The 16,396-nt window shown below is 44.6% G+C and overlaps 1 protein-coding gene across 1 annotated transcript in view; it reads left to right on the top strand.

The window, feature by feature from the left end:
* PAPPA (pappalysin 1) overlaps window positions 1–16,396 on the top strand; it is a 279,318-nt gene that overhangs the window by 192,054 nt on the left and 70,868 nt on the right. The window contains exons 11-13 of the mRNA XM_064291557.1: window positions 9,312–9,425; window positions 10,676–10,811; window positions 13,178–13,391. Of these exons, the coding sequence (XP_064147627.1) occupies window positions 9,312–9,425; window positions 10,676–10,811; window positions 13,178–13,391 (464 nt within the window). The remainder of the gene's footprint in view (window positions 1–9,311; window positions 9,426–10,675; window positions 10,812–13,177; window positions 13,392–16,396) is intronic.

Genomic DNA, 16,396 nt, shown 5'->3' with positions numbered 1-16,396 from the left:
CAATGATCTCGGCCTGTGGAGGCCTGGGCTTCTAGGCCAAATGCGTCACCATTGAACCGCACATATAGCCTTGGAAAAGCCACTTCAGTTCAACATTGACAACATTCTGTGATCCCCATCAAGTGACCTGCGTTAGACACTAATGAAAAGAAGAGATAAATCAGTTCCAGTCACAGTCCTCAAGGCCCATACAAGAGAGGCAGATGGACAGGCAAGAAACCACAATGTGAATGTGTATTACACAAAGGCTGTGGGCCAAGTGTTATTGGGAGGCTAAGCCCCTGGTTGGGAAGAAAATGGACTTTCAGTCAGACCAGCTTGGATCTGACTCCTCCCTAGCTCTGCCACTCAACAGCAGATACACCTTGGCAGAGTGGCCTGTGCCTTTCCAAACCTCAGATTCCTTATCACAAAGACATTACTTCTTAGGGTTATTGTGAGGCTGAAATAACGTAATATATGGGCAACGCCCTGTGCTGGTAGGCCTTCTGTATGAGTTAGTTTCTGTTCCCTCCCTATGGGAGCATGAAGAGGAGGGCCACCGTTCTGATAATGAACAGCAAAGCAGGTTTTACGGGGGCAGTTTTTATTCCACCTGGGCCACTCACTCCACGTCCCTCATTTCTGGAGGCCTTGTGTAGCCATAACTTGATATGTTGCCTCCTAGCTGACTTTCCTTTTTGCAGCCTTCACAGCCCCAGATCTTAATGGTTCGCGTCAAGGGACCAACTCCTGCCCCACTTGCAGCTTTGCAATTCTTAGGGAAATAACTTGGCATCGGACCTGCAAGCCTGAGGTTAAAATGTGGCTTAAGTAGAAATATTGGGAAACATTGCCTAGGGGGTGTGTGCGTGCATGCATGCACACGTGCCCTTACACATCTGTGGGTGTATACCCCCCCCCACACACATACTGTTCCCTTTGCCCTTTGTCTATGTGGTCTATTCCAAGGTCCCTTTGGGTGAAAGAGGAAATTGGAGAGGGTGGGCTGCAGGTTTGAGGAGCCCTTCCTCCTTCCAGTGATTGACAAAAGGGCATGTAAATCTGTAAAAAGGAAACTCAATAGAAGCCTCGTGGCATCTTCCCTGTGTGGGAAAATACCAGAGCTCCCACTCCCCCTGTTTTCCCTCCTTCTCCCCTCCTTTGTGTGCATCGTGTGTGGGTGGAAGATAAACTGGATTTAAAAAACCCTTTGAAAGCAAGACATCGTTAACTCCTCTAATTGAAAGCAGTCTTCTGCAAAGGATGGGGTTTGGAGGTGGGTGCTGGATATAGTGACTGGCTGTGCATGGAGTGGACAAGAGTCTCCAAATCCTGGAACCACAGAGTCCCTGGATCCTGAAGTCACCCACAGACACCACCAGGCACCCAGCTTATCACAGAGAAGCTCGCTACGTGCTGCCAAGTCAGTTTTTCCCCTCCCTGCTGGGCCTCTGTTTCTCCACCTATAAAGCGTGATGGTTGGAATCATGATCTCTGAGGGCCCTCCCAACTCAGACATCTAACAATCTCAAATCTTTTGGGGAGGAAGTTCCCCAGCACAAAAATAAAAAAAAAAAACAGAAAACATGTTTCTGGAATGACTGCAGTAAACTTTGGTTGTCTTAGACAGAAAGGGTGGCTGTAAAATTAGCCACTGGCCTCAAATTATCAGAGAAATGGGATCCATGCCTCTCAGAGATCAGCAGGACGTGCATCTAGAGCGTGGTATGATTTTGTCTGTTTGTTGCCTTGCTTGTTTTACACTTCATTTCAGGATCAGCACCCTCGTAAGTGGTGTTCATTAGGAAGAGGCTGGCAGAGTGTTAGAGTTGAAAAGCCCTTTGCAGATTAATTCGGCTTACTCTATTCTTTTACAAACAGGAAGGGTGAAGGCAGAGAAAGTGAACAATTGAACCAGTTTTAGGAGGCAGCTCCCTTGTCTCACAATCTAGGACTCTTTCCACCACATCACCCCTTCCCAGAACAGACCTGTAAGGAACTACTTTGGGCTGCTGGAGCAGCTTCTATTTCAGGAGCCCCAGGAGAAGGCAGCAAGGAGATATCCCAAGTCCGTCCTCCATGTGGCTAGGATTTAAGATTCATCTGCCTCAGATAAATCCATTCTTTTGTTAGATTTTTATAACAATGCCAAGAGATATGTAAGCAGGCCTTTTTCAGGTTAGCATCTATGGTTAAAAATGTGGACTGAGTTTGCCGGGGTTTGAATCCTAGTTCAACTACTAACTAGTTATGTGACCTTTGGTAAGTTATGGGCCTCAATCTCCTTATCTGTAAAATGGGGATAATAATAGTACCTACTTCACAGAATTATTGTGAGGATTGCACGATTTAGTACATACAGAGTCCTTAAAACCCTGCAGAGAATGGAAACTTGGTGTATGTTGCTATTGTGATGATAATAATAATATTATTATTCACTGGACACCTACTATGTCTTGTGTGCTGGGCAATCTGCTGGGATTCGCTGGAGGATAAATCCGACATGATTCTTAGCCTGGAAATCTTTAGAGTTTAAAGGGGCAAGACTGGACTCAAAACAACTATAATCCAACTTGACAAGCGCTGTAACCGAGGTATATATAAAGAACTATATGGATGCATAAGAAAGAGCAATTAATTCTGCCTGGGGGGTGACCAAAAGCTTTCAGAGGAGGGGTGATATTTGAGACTTGCTTTGAAGTGTGTGTAGTATTTCACAAAATGGGCAATGGGAAGGTCAGTACAAGGGGGGTGGCAGTCTGGGCATGAGTATTGTTGGGGGTGGGGAGTCTATGGCATGTGAGAAAGCCATCCAGGGAGAAGGGAGCACCACTGTATACACGTGTGGATGCCTGCCTGCTGGGGAGGGTGGGAGGGAGAGTGGCTGGAAATGAAGTTGGAAGAGTGGCTTAAATCAGTACTTCAAGGCCTTTGTAAGTTGTGTCTAAGAAACTTACCATCCTGTGGGTCATGGGGAGTTGTGGAGAGGTTGATAAGTAGCAGGGCGATATGATTAGTTTTCCACTTTGGGAAGCTAATTATAAAGACCGTTTGGAGCAGGGGGTGAGTGTGGAGCAACTAGAAGCAGAGAGCAGTAGCCAGCGCCCCCTTGTTTTTCAGAGGAAGCCGAGGCTTGGGCCAGGCCAGGTTTGCATTAGAATTGAGTACACAAAACATGAAATTAGAAAGAATCCACCTCCTGGCTGTGATATTCAACTGCATATGCGACCTTGAAAAAGTTATTTAAAACCTCCGCACCTTATTATTCTCACCTGGAAAATGAGATAATGACTCCAACCTTGTAGAGTGATTGCGAGGATTAAATGCTATTGTGACTGTGAGATCTTTGGTAGATATTATTATCGTGGGTGTCTTTAAGTTCCTGGGCACTTAAAAGTCAGTCGGCACAACCACTACATCTCACAGATGGGGAAACTGAAGCTCAGACAGATGTCCAAATAATAAGTCACACAGCTAGAGCTAACCCAGGTCTCCTATTTCCAATGGGTAGTACTGGAAAGAAGCATAGACGTCTCTGAAGATGATGGAGACTCTTAAGGGATTGAGATAACCCTGGGAGGCCCTTTGATGGTCACAGAGAAAACTGGTTGCTTGCTCCTTGGTTCCTGTAGGAATTAAGATGAGGGTCTGAGAAGGAACAAGCAGTCTAGTTTCCTTAAAAGATCCAGACCAGGGCTCAGTGGAGAAGAAAGTAGCATGGCACTGGGGTTGCTCTTTGCTCTTTCTGTCACGATTTCTTGAAGGAAAATGGAGAAATCTCTACCATCTCAATCAACAAAAGTAGGATCGAGAGGGTAGAGAACATAGATTAAGAAAATGCACCAGTTCTTCGAGCTGAAAACAATTTTATTTTCACAAGAATTTTTCTACCTGTTTACTCTTGTGACCTCGTACAAGACACCCCTCTCCCTTCCCTGGACCATCGCAAAGGGAGTTATCTTAGTAGATGATCCGTAACTCTGTAGTTCTATAATAAAAAAGCATACAGGCATTGCTTCTAAGAGAAAGGAGTAGAGAGAAAGTACAGCAAGGCGCCTCCCCCTGGTTATTGGAAAGAGCCGTCCAAAGTTCAGTTGAGCTGTCTGTATGGAAGTGAGTTCTCTGACCACGAAGTACTCAAGAAGCTGTTGGGGAATCCCTCCCCTCCTTCACCCCTGGGAAGACCTAAGTGATGGTGCTCACCAACCAGCCCATCTGCTTCTTTGCCTAGCAACGTTATCTGAATTTCTTCTAAAATGTATCCTTTCAGGCAATGTGGAAAAATGGGCTTCAGCTATAGGGGATTCCCTCTTTATCTTCCTCAGAATCCAAAGCCTTAGAGGCTGCCAGTGTTTCTAGAGCTTCCTTGATGTGTTTCACAAGATTGTGAGTGATGTCAAGGGAAGGACCAGGTGTTGTTCATACCAGTGTAACAGTACAATGTACAATCTCCTGACATCTCTGGGGATGGCAGTCTGGGTAGAACCCACGGCATTATCAGAAGAATTTGCGTGTGCAAGGGTGGAAGATGTGAGGGAGAACAGAATGGCTCTGCATGAGACTTTAGATGTAGATTGTGAAGGGGGAGGGGATTGGGCAAGATTAGGAAGGTCAGATGGGCTGGCGCCAGTGATACGGAAGAAAGTGCAGGAAGAGAGATGATTAGTGAAGAGGAACGTGGGGTGCTTTTGGGGAGAGCTCCAGAGTCCTCATGGGATATATGATGTCACTCTCTTGTCTTCCAAAAAAATATTTCATTAAAATCTGTATTGCTCAGTGGAGTTGGATTTTCCTTTTTGGAGGGGCAAAAAAAGAAAAAGAAAAATGAGTGGATGAAAAGAGAGCATCCCCATGAATCAGTCTCCTTGGGGGTCTATCTGTATCCTTCGTGGCCAGCCTAGTGGCCTTTTCTTCTCAGGGCTTCAGAGCCTGGCATGCCATACACCCTCAATAAATGGTGCTGAACGAGCAAGTTCATGCAATGTCTATAAAAACAGGATGCTTGTGAGTGTTTCTCCCCCATTACCCTTCAGCACCCCCCCCCCCCCCCGCCGCCCCCCGCCCAGGAACATAGAAGGTTTTAAGATCAAATGGGGCTTTGGGCAAAGGTTCAGCTGGATTTGTTTGTTCCTCTCTGATCTACTTTGACCATCCCTGGTCAGGATTGCAGCCAGCCTGAAACAAACACAAAACTAAATAGGAAAACAGAATAAAATAACAGCAGTGCGTTCCTCTAAAGCCCTGTCTAGTGCTGATAGAGCTGAAGAGATAAGAGGAAATTGTATTTAAGCAATAAGAGGGCTTTGTTCACATTGGAGACTTCTCTGACCATAAATGCTTTAGATGCAGAGATAAGCCTCCAGGTCCAGAGATGTGCTCTGCCACACTCTGCTGAGGGACAGGCAGCTAAGAACACCAGGGGAAAGAATTCCAAAATGATACATGTCGAATTGCTGGCCTGGATTTCAAATGCCATAGATAGTTTATGCAAAGTCTCGCACTGTTGTAAAATGTAAAACAATCCACTGGCAGGTCTGCCTGAGCTCCTTCCCAGTTGTTTTTGACAAAAATAAATAAACTTGAAAAAGTCTTCCAGCCCATTAAAGTGGGATCCCTGGTGGCACAGTGGTTAAGCACTTAGCTACTAAACGGAAGGTCGGTGGTTCAAACCCACCAGCTGCCCCTATGGAGAAAGATGTGGCGGTCTGCTTCCATAAGCATTTACAGCCTTGGAAACCCCATGGGGCAGGTCTGTTGTGTCCTACAGGGTCACTAGGTGTCGGAATTGACTCGAGGGCAATGGGTTTGGCTTTTTATTTTATTTTATATTTTACCCGTAGCCACCTCTGTATGAGGCTCCTAGAAAGTTGAATAACTGGAACCATTACCTAATTCCTGGCCAGTGGGATAGTTAATTCTTGACACCTTATTCTCCTTAACAAGTTATCTTTGATATTGAAGGAACTAATACTTAATTCCTAGGACCCATCATTTCTTAGGGCTGAAGCGAGGGGAACTTTGGCAATAATCAAGTTTTGATACTTTTCAATGTTTTGAATGCAGTAACCACCAGTTGCCATCGAATCAGTCGCACCTCATGGTGACCCCATGTGTTTAAGAATAGAACTGTGCTCCATGGGATTTTCTTTTGGAAGTAGAACACCAGGCTTCTCTTCCTAGGCACCCCGGGTAGATTCAGACCACCAACTTTTGGTTAGTAGCTGAGCACTTAACCATTTGCACCACCCTTGAAAGCAGTGACTCATAGCGGCCATAGGGTCGCTATGAGTTGGAATCGACTCGACGGCACTGGGTTTGGTTTTTGGTTTAGGTGAGAGCAGTGAAGCTCTTTGTTTACACGAAATATTACAAGGCAGTTCAAAATATAAAACAGATGAGTGAAGATGTTTAGGTCAAAAGAGCAGAGAGGAAACTAAGCAGACCTTTTCTACATCCTGGTGACCAGGCTGACACCCCGGAGAAACCTTAGGAATCCATAGAGGACACCTTGAAAACCCATGATCTCCTCCAACATTCAAATGTTAAAAATAAACTGAGATCCAAAGAGGTGAGCTAACTAGTCCATGATTAACCAAAGCCAAAACCAAAGCCAGTGATGTTGAGTCGATTTCGACTCATAGTGACACTAGAGTACAGAGTAGAGCTGCCCCCATAGTTTCCAAGGACTGCCTGGTGGATTCAAACCGCCGACCCTTTGGTTAGCAGCCGTAGCACTTAACCACTACGCCACCAGGGTTTTAGTCTATGATTACACATCAAATTTTCAGTGACCTTGGCCCAGAACCAAGTCTCCTTAATCCAAAGCCATTCACCATTGCAGAACTTACTGGGTGGCAACTTGTGATTCTCCAAAGTTGGCTAAGCAACTAATGTTTCTCTATTTGAGGCTTCAAAAATGATTTTATGAAGATGTGAACATTAGGGGAAACTGGGTGAAGGGTGCACAGGAACTCTGTATTATCTTTGCAACTGTTCTGTAAATATAAAATTACTCAAAAAAAAAAAAACTACAAGTTTAATTTAAGTAAAGCATTGGTGTTGGAAATTCTAGATCACAATGCAGCTGTGTGTTTTAGTTGAACTTTTGTTAGGGCCTTACTGTTGTTTTGACTGAGACTTTGTGCTTTCCAATAGCTCCGAAAAGCCAGAACCATCCAAGGAAGTGATGGAGAGCGCGGTATTTGAATCACTGTAAATTTATAGATGAGACACTCGGCGTGTTAAAAAGAGCCCTTGGTGATGCCAAGGGCAAGAGGAGTTGGCTGTCACAGAAAGTTCAGGCCTAGATCAGTTCACGGAAGCACACTGTTTAGGAGCACATCTTTAGGAGAATTTATGCTTATGGTTTCAGGTCTATTTTTAATGGCTTTCTAAGCCAATGTTTTGGAGTTTTTTTGCGCCTTTGTTTTTTTATTTCATAAAATTACATGGAATAATGTAAACAAATTGCCATATTTGCCTCGAGTCTGTTTTTGTAAGACAAATAATACACTGCAGATAAGGTTGAAATCCCATCTGCTCCCTATTGCCTACAGTACCATTCCCTTTCTTTCACCCAGAGATGACTACTACCCCTAATTTGATGCTCACTTTTCCACTTCATTTTTAATTATTTTACACTCATCTGTACAAATCTCTATGCAATATATAGTTTTGCTTTGTGTGGTTTTTATAAATTGCATCATACTGAACTTGTCATTTGTAACTTTTGTTTTTTTCCACTCAGTGTTATGTTTTTGAGATTTTTCTATGCTGATCTCTATGAACTCACTAGCAGGGCATCCATTTTGATTGGCCAGGGCCCATACTGGACCAGTTGTTAAATATTTTTAGTATATTCCCTGGATGTGAATCTTGTTCATTCCTCTTAATTTACTGTATAGAATTCTGTCGTTTGAATATTTCGTATTCTATGCTTTTCTCTTCAACAGGTGAACATACAGACAATCCCTGTCTTTTATTACTATAGATAGCGCTGAAATGGGCTCTCTTGATTCTCGTATACTGTGTAATCATTCTATCTTCCTCCCTTCCTCCTTCCCTCCCTCCCTCCCTTCCTTTCTTCCTTTTTTCCTTCCTCTCTCTTTTCCTTTTTTTGTATGGATATATATTTTTTGTTTAGTCTGGTTGGAATTAGATTATCACCCTTTTTTTTTTCTCCATCGTTTGAAAGGTCCTTAGAACTCTCCAGGTCAGTCTTACTTTTCAGATGAGTAGACTGAGATCCAGAGATGTGGCCCAAATTCACAGGGAGGTTTTGAGAGAGGAGCCACATTAGGGATCAGAAGGGAAGCACTAATTTGAGACAAACTTATGGCACAGTTCTGACCAACCTGAAAAACAGCGCAGCTGTTCCTGTTCTTTTCCCTTATAGCTCTTTCCTCAGTTTACAATTTATACGCGTATGGGATTACTTGCTCGGTGGCACTGGGTGTTTGGTTTTGGGTGACTACTTGATTAACATCTGCACACATTGCTGACTCTAAGCTCCTTAACATCTAACTTGTCCACCATATATCCCCAGAGCACTTGGCAAATGTAGATGCTCAATAAATATTTAGATGAATGAACATACCAATGAATGAAATGACATGTGAATATGCAGCCAACTCTGAAATTTGAAGAATTCTGCTTGTGTACACATGCCTACTGTTTCTTTTAACACCTATTGGTATATCTACTGTTGAGAATAAATGTTTATATATATGTATGCATATAAATATGAAGAGACGGAGCTGATTTTCTCTGGTGATGGGGAAACCAATGCTTACATTTTCACAGTCTCTGCTTTATCGAGAATATAGCACTGAGTACAATTTACAGATTTGTCCCAAACTGGTAGGCTTGGCATTCACGACTCTGTGAGAGCCAGCCCTTGAAACCACCTTTTCTGCCACATTTCCTAAGCTCCAATAATCCCAGGCAAGTTACACAACCTATTTTTTTTTTTTTAACCCTCCTAGGTTTCTGCTTTCCTCTGAGCCTTTGGTTCTGTTCCATCTGCCTGCAACTCTCTTCCCCCGTCTCCACCCTTTCCTTCCAGGCCCAACTCAAATGCCAACTTCTCCAGGATTTGTCCCCTCTAGAATTTCTCTCTGTCACTTCTACCGGCAAAATATTGTATTTATTCTTTCCTAACAGTGTTGGGGATTACCAGTTCTACATTACAATGTGTACTTCTGTTTATCCCTGTATCCTCTTGTAGTGTAAAGAACAAAATGATTGGATAGTGAGGGTTTGTCAGAATGAATTTAATTGAACTTCTGAGACCCTCCAAAACCTTATCTTTTGTCTTTATCTGTTTCCAGGTATGTCGAACCAAGGTGATAGATCTCAGCGAAGGCATTTCCCAGCACGCCTGGTACCCTTGCACCATCACCTACCCACAGTCCCAGATGGCTCAGACCACATTCTGGCTCCGGGTAAGCCAATGCTCTGAGAGTTTTGGGATCTCCAGCAGTGGTCCCAGGAAACACTGACTTCCATGATCCTTTCTCAAGATGGTTTGCCTATCTACCTAGGGTGTTAATTGTAAGGATAAAGAGAACAAAAAACTTAGTAGTAGGATGCTTCATGATCTTTGGTATCCACTCACTCACAATTTGGCAAAAAGTTTTGATACCTTTTATTTGCCTGGAGCCTCCTATTCATTGTTCTAGACCTTTTTAAATTGTCTTATCCTCCTGGAAGTTTTCACTGATCTCTATAGAGTCCCTGGGTGGCACAAACAGTTAAATACTCAGCTATGATTTTCGCATATCACCATGCCTATTGGAAACCCTGGTAGCATAGTAGTTAAGAGCTATGGCTGCCAGCCAAAAGGATGATAGTTCAAATCTACCAGGCGCACCTTGGAAACTCTGAGGCAGTTCTGCTCTGTCCTATAGGGTTGCTATGAATTAGAATCAACTCGATGGCAATGGGTATGGGTTAACCAAAAGGTTGGAGGTTTGAATCTACCCAGAGGCACCTCGGAAGAAAGGCCTGGCAGTCTGCTTCTGAAAGATTACAGCTATTGAAAACCCTGCAGAGCACAGTTCTACTCTGACACATATAGGGTTGCTACGAATCAGAAGAGCAACTGGTTTTATAGAAAGAAGTGATTATTTTCTCCCTCCAGTCTTACACATGTTGGATCATCTGCTTTTCATATGGGCCCTGGCCACATGGTATTACATAGATGTCCGTGGATCAATCTTCCTGACTAAAGACTGTGGATTGTTTTGAATTTTGATTTGTGTGTCTCTAACCGACTTTGAACATCACAGTGCCCAGAAATGCAAAGGCCATGACCTATTTTACTTGTGGTCCAATATAGAGACTAGCACGAAGAAGTGACAGATAATAGTAAGTACCATTTATTGTGGTTTTAGTATGTGTCAGGCCTTGTACCAGACACTTTACTCCCATTACCTTACTATACCCTTACAATGGTCCTGTGTTAGAGCGTATTTTTAGAGATGAGGGTATTTAGGCCCAGAGAGGCATCCACTCACTCAGTGTCACACAGTTAGGAAGGGGCAGAGCCAAGATTAGAACAAGATTTCTGATCTCTGAGTCTGTGCTCTTAACCGTTAGGCCTCATTGCCTCCTTCTTCCCATCTGGGTCCCCTGAGGAACCCACCACGTGACTGAGCACACAAGTGAGCCTCCTGTGTCTTCTGCGTTTCAGGCATATTTTTCTCAGCCAATGGTTGCTGCGGCTGTCATTGTCCACCTGGTAACCGATGGGACGTATTATGGGGACCAAAAGCAGGAGACTATCAGTATCCAGCTGCTTGATACCAAAGGTCAAAGCCACGACCTAGGTAGGCGTGTTCTTTTGGGCTTGGCTTTCTTTGGGCACCTGCTTCTATGTCTGTCTCATGGGTGGTTGTGAGGATCAGCTTCGAATGAGTTCATTTCTCCCGTTTTCTCTTTCTTCATCCTCTCTATTTGGCATACTGGTTGTCCTCAAATTGGGGTGTGGTTATGTATCTAGAGAAGCCTGGATCTGGCAGATATGGGGACCAAAGTTCCATGTCAAAGCTTACTTCTGCCAGAGACCTTTAACCTCAGGCATTCCGTATGTCCTCAAAACACCCTGGGAAGGAGACCAGGCAGGGGCAATTTCGCCATCATATGGATCAACACACTGAGATCCAAAGAGAGGAATTGAGAGACCTCAGGGCACATAGCAAGTCAGGAAAGAGTGACCAGGTTTTTGGAATCATAACCCCTTGCTCTTCACCCTATACACAGAGGCACCTGTGAATGCCCCCAAAGCAGCAATCGAGCCTCCAGCACAACCTCCAGAGAAGTTCACAGTGCAAGTAGCAATAAGAGAAGGCCAGTGCCAGGAGTAGGAAGGCAGATAAGAGGTCAGGTCCTGCTTATTGAGAAGCTTCCCTGAGAACAGGCCAAGTGGAAGGACAAGGGCCAGAGTTGGCAGCTGCACCACCCATCTGCATGTCCACATGCACTGTGGTACAGACAAAAGTGTCCAGACTCTGAGGCTGACTGCCAAGATTTGAATCCTGCATCCACCACTCACTCGCCATGAAAACATGAGCACTTTCCTTGACACCGCATATGGAGCCTCACCTTCCTTATATGCACGATGGGGGCAGGTATTCCCATTGCACAGGCAGTGTGAGATTTAAATGAGATATTATTTGATAATGCTGTGACCACAAGACCTGGCACGAAGAAATCCCCATTTCCCCTTCCATTTCCAATATGCCCTGAAATGCTCTGGGCAGCCATTCTGTGTGTTTGGAATTGCAGGCCAACACCGCCCTTGAGGCCCCAGCTCTCTCTGCGTGGTGGCCTGCCCAGGCTTCAAAGCTGTGCCCACACCTTTCCACAGAGAGCTCATTTCAAAGGCCACAGGAAGCAAGCAGGCAAGAGGTCATTTCAGAGTTAGGCAGAAGCCAAGGGAGCAAGTAGGAGTTTTTTTGTTCTGTTTTGTTTTTATGTTTATTTAGTTAGTTAGTTTTAAAGGCAAGGGGGAACGTATTAATAAGGAAGAGAAAGAAAATCCCTCTGGACTTAATCTGGATTCCTGGGAAGTTTCCCTAAGTGAGAAGCAAATGTTTTCATAGTTGTGCTGGCATTGCAAACAGCTCCAAGGAGAGGTTTTGCAGCGGAGTGGGGGAAAGTCTGGTTTCACGGGAGCCCCTGGGATCCTGCCACTTGACATCTGAGGCTTCCATGTTTCTCTGTCATCCCTCCTCACAGTGCCTGTGTCTCCTGTCCTCAGCATCCCAGTCCCCCCCATTGGGAACTTCACAAATCTAAGAAACCAGAGCACAGGAAGGGCCTGCTGGCCTCTGAGCTTCACGCTTTCACAAATGCCAACTTGCCAGAAACTAGTTAGGATGATTCCTTTTTTAGGTGCAAAAACTGAGTTTTTGGGACTTTCTGGGAGTCATATAATTAGTAAGTGACTGAATCAGGTTTCGAACCGAGGTTTGCCTACCAAGAAAGTGGGTGTCCTTTGTGCTAACTCCATCCCACCACTTCCTGTCTTCCCCTCTTCCTCTACTCCATATGCCTTTTTCCCCTGCCTCTCTCCCTTTCTGGACATCTAGGAACCTGTTGCCTGTAGTGGGAAGAATTTGGGGCCTTTGAGCGAGGCCAGCTTGGATTCTGCTTCAACTTTGTACTGTCAGCCTATATCCCCCTGAGAAAGCCGCTTCCTGCCCATGATGCTCAGCCTCTTCTCTGCAGACTGAGCATAGGGTCCCTTACGTCGTAGCTCACAGATGCAAGCAGATTTTCTACCCTGCAAAGGGCTTGTTGCTATGAATTATTTCTGTCTTGTTCATGACTGACCAGGCAGGCAGCCTGGAAACTAGCAACTCAGACCTTCAAGCCCCAGTGCGGGAGGTGAGGGGCAGTGGTGCTTGGCTGAGGGGTGGCCATTTGTGGGAGGGAGAGGGGCTGTGGGCGCTAGGTGAAGGGAAAGCTTAGGGGGCAGGGAGGCAGGGGGATTGGAGAGATTTGGAACCAAGAAAAAAAGCTAGACAAAGAAACTTTCAATCAAACTCAAAATCCCCACTGGCTGCCCCAATGGTGCTTTTGTGCAGTGACATGAAAGGGTCTGGGGGCTTCGGGAAGGGCCTGTTGGGGAGGGCGTGACTGGCCTTGAGTAATGAGCCTGGCCCCTCGGCCCCTCTGTCTCCTCTGACAGGCCTCCATGTCTTGAGCTGCAGGAACAATCCCCTGATTATCCCTGTGGTCCATGACCTCAGCCAGCCCTTCTACCACAGCCAGGCGGTGCGTGTGAGCTTCAGCTCGTCTCTGGTCGCCATCTCTGGGGTGGCCCTCCGCTCCTTCGACAACTTTGACCCTGTCACCCTGAGCAGCTGCCAGAGAGGGGAGACCTACAGCCCTGCTGAGCAGAGGTAAGGCTTCCCCATCTGGGACCCAGGGCCTCCTTGCGCTGGGCCATTTTGTAGCCAAGGGGAGACATACGAATCTGAAGCTGGGTAGCCATTTGTGTCGCTATAGAAAGTCTGTGCATTTCTCCCTTCTCCATCCTCCTGCCTCTGGCCGCTCTGCTTTTGGGCTTGGAAGTCCACAAGCCTCTGGATTTCAGGAGTCAGAGAGGGAAGCAGGGATATGTGGTGGAAAGAGACCCTCTCAGAACCGAAATTGAGTCTCAGAGCTGACAATGGCTTGCATGGTGATCAGGGAACATCAGTTTTCCTCTCTGGGCCTCAATGTCCTCATTTTATCAAAGAAATGATAGGAGGATTTACTCTTTTTAGGGCCTGAAATACTAGAATATTCTGCTTCCTAAGTGGCACAGGCAGAAGGCATAACCTTCATAATTATGGGGGGAAGGAAGGAACACGGCTTCTTCCCAGTTTACCATGTATTTCAGAGATGGGTGAAATCTCTCTGTCTTTTCGAAACCTAGCTCCTGAGATCCCCCCAGTGGTCTAGGAACCTGTCTTTCCAAATTTAACTCCACATCATACTCTACCGATGCTTTTGACCTGACACTGGTTAATTTACCTAGTTTGGAGGTAAAAGGTAATGGTGCTTCCCAGAAAGAATAGGAGCTTTGGCACTGTTCTTCCCTGATTTTGAATCTCCACATTGCCACTATTTGACTACATGTCCTTGGACAAGTTACTTCACTTTTCTCAGTTCCAGTTTTCTATTTTGGAATAAAGGGATAGCATACTGGTTAAGATATCTGCTAAGCCAAAGGCTGGCACTTCAGATCTACCAGCCACTCCTTGCAAACCCTATGGGGCAGTTCTACTTTGTCCTGTAGGGTTGCTATGAGTTATAATCAACTCGATGGTAACAATTTTTTTTTGTGTGTGTTTTAGGTGAAAGTTTACAGCTGAAATTAATTTCTCATACAAAAATTTATACACATATTGTTATGTGTCCCTAGTTGCAATCCCTATAATGTGACAGCACACTCCCCCTTTCTACCCCAGTTTCCCGTGTCCATTTGCCCAGCTCCTGTCCCTTTCTGCCTTCTCATCATGCCTCCAGACAGGAGCTGACACTTTAGTCTCTACTTGAACTAAGCAGCACACTCTTCACCAGTATTATTTTATGTTTTATAGTTCAGTCTAATCCTTGTCTGAAGAGTTGGCTTTGGGAATGGCTTTAGTTCTGTGTTAACAGAGTCCTGGGGCCATGTCTTCTAGAGTTCCTCTAGTCTCAGTCAGACCATTAAGTGTGGTCTTTTTACATGAAATTGAGGTCTGCACCACACTTTTCCCCTGCTCCATCAGGGCAGTCATTAATGGTAGCCAGGCACCATCTAGTTCTTCTGGTCTCAGGCTGATGGAGCCTTTGGTTTACGTGGTCCTTTTGCCTCTAGGATAATATTTCTCTTGTGTCTTTGGTGTTTTTCATTCTCCTTTGCATCAGGTGGGTTGGGACCAATTGATGCATCTTAGATGGCCACTTGCAAGCTTTTAAGACACCAGATGCCACTCATCAAAGTAGGATGCAGAATGTTTTCTTAATAAACTTTGTTATGCCAGTTGACCTAGATGTCCCCCAAAACCATGGTCTCCAGACCCCAGCTTCTGCTGCTCTGTTCCTCAAAGTGTTTGGTTGTGTTCAGGAAACTTCTTAGTTTTTGGTTTAGTCCAGTTCTGCTGACTTCCCTTGTATTGTGTGTTGTGCTTCCCTCCACCTAAGATAATTTTTGTCTACTATCTAGCTAGTGAATTCTCCTCTCCCTCCCTCCCCACCCTTATAACCATCAAAGAATGTTTTCTTCTGTGTTCAAACCTTTTCTTGAGTTCTTATAATGGTGGTTTCAGGCAATGTTTGTCCTTTTGCAACTGACTAATTTCATTCAGCATAATGACTTCCAGATTCATCCATGTCGTGAGATGTTTCAAGGATTCATAATTGTCCTTTATTATTGCATAGTATTCCCTTGTGTGAATGTACCATAATTTGTTTATTCATTCATCTATTGATAGGCACCTAGGTTGTTTCCATCTTTTTGCTATTGTAAACAGTGCTGCAGTAAACATGAGTGTGCGTATGTCTATTCGTATGACGGCTCTTATTTCTCTAAGATATAGACCAAGGAGTGAGATTGCTGGATCTTATGCTTTTTAAGGAAGCACCGAAACGATTTCCAAAGTACTTGTACCCTTTTACATTCCCACCAGCAGTGTTCCAGTCTCTCCACAACCTCTCCAACATTTATTAATTTTTTCTTTATTGCGAACCTTGTTGGGGTGAGATGGTACTTCATTGTAGCTTTGATTTGCATTTTTCTAAGGGCTCATAGGGTCGCTATGAGTCAGAACCGACTCGACAGCACCTAACAACAACAACAAGGGCTCATGATCCTGAGCATTTCCTAATGTACCTGTTAGCCACCTGAATGTCTTCTTTGGTGAAGTGCCTGTTCATATCCTTTGCCGATTTTTTAAATTGGGTTATTTGTCTTCTTGATGCTGAGGTTTTGCAGTTGTCTTGTAGATTTTAGAGATTAGACCCTGATCAGTTATGTCATAGCTAAATTTTTTTCCCCAGTCTGTAGGTTGTCTTTTTACTCTTTGATAGGCATAAGTGTTTGATTTTTAGGAGCTCCCAGTTATCTAGTTTCTCTTCTGGTGTTTGTGCATTGTTAGTAATGTTTTGTATTCTGTTTATGACATGTATTAGGGCTCCTAGCATTGTCCGTAGTTTTTCTTCCATGGTCTTTGTTGTTTTAGATTTTATATTTAGGTCTTTGATCCATTTGGAGTTAGTTTTTGTACATGATGTGAGGTATGGGTCTTGTTTCATTTTTTTGCCAATGGATATCCAGGTATGCCAGCACCATTTGTTAAAGAGACTGTCTTTTCCCCATTTAACAGACTTTGGGCCTTGTCAAGTATCAGCTGCTCATAGGCGGATGAATTTATGTCTG

The sequence above is a fragment of the Loxodonta africana genome, chromosome 9, assembly GCF_030014295.1.
Source record: "Loxodonta africana isolate mLoxAfr1 chromosome 9, mLoxAfr1.hap2, whole genome shotgun sequence".
In the NCBI taxonomy this organism is placed as follows: Eukaryota; Metazoa; Chordata; class Mammalia; order Proboscidea; family Elephantidae; genus Loxodonta; species Loxodonta africana.
The sequence above is the reverse complement of the archived record's forward strand: the minus strand, read 5'-3'. Positions and strand labels throughout refer to the sequence as shown.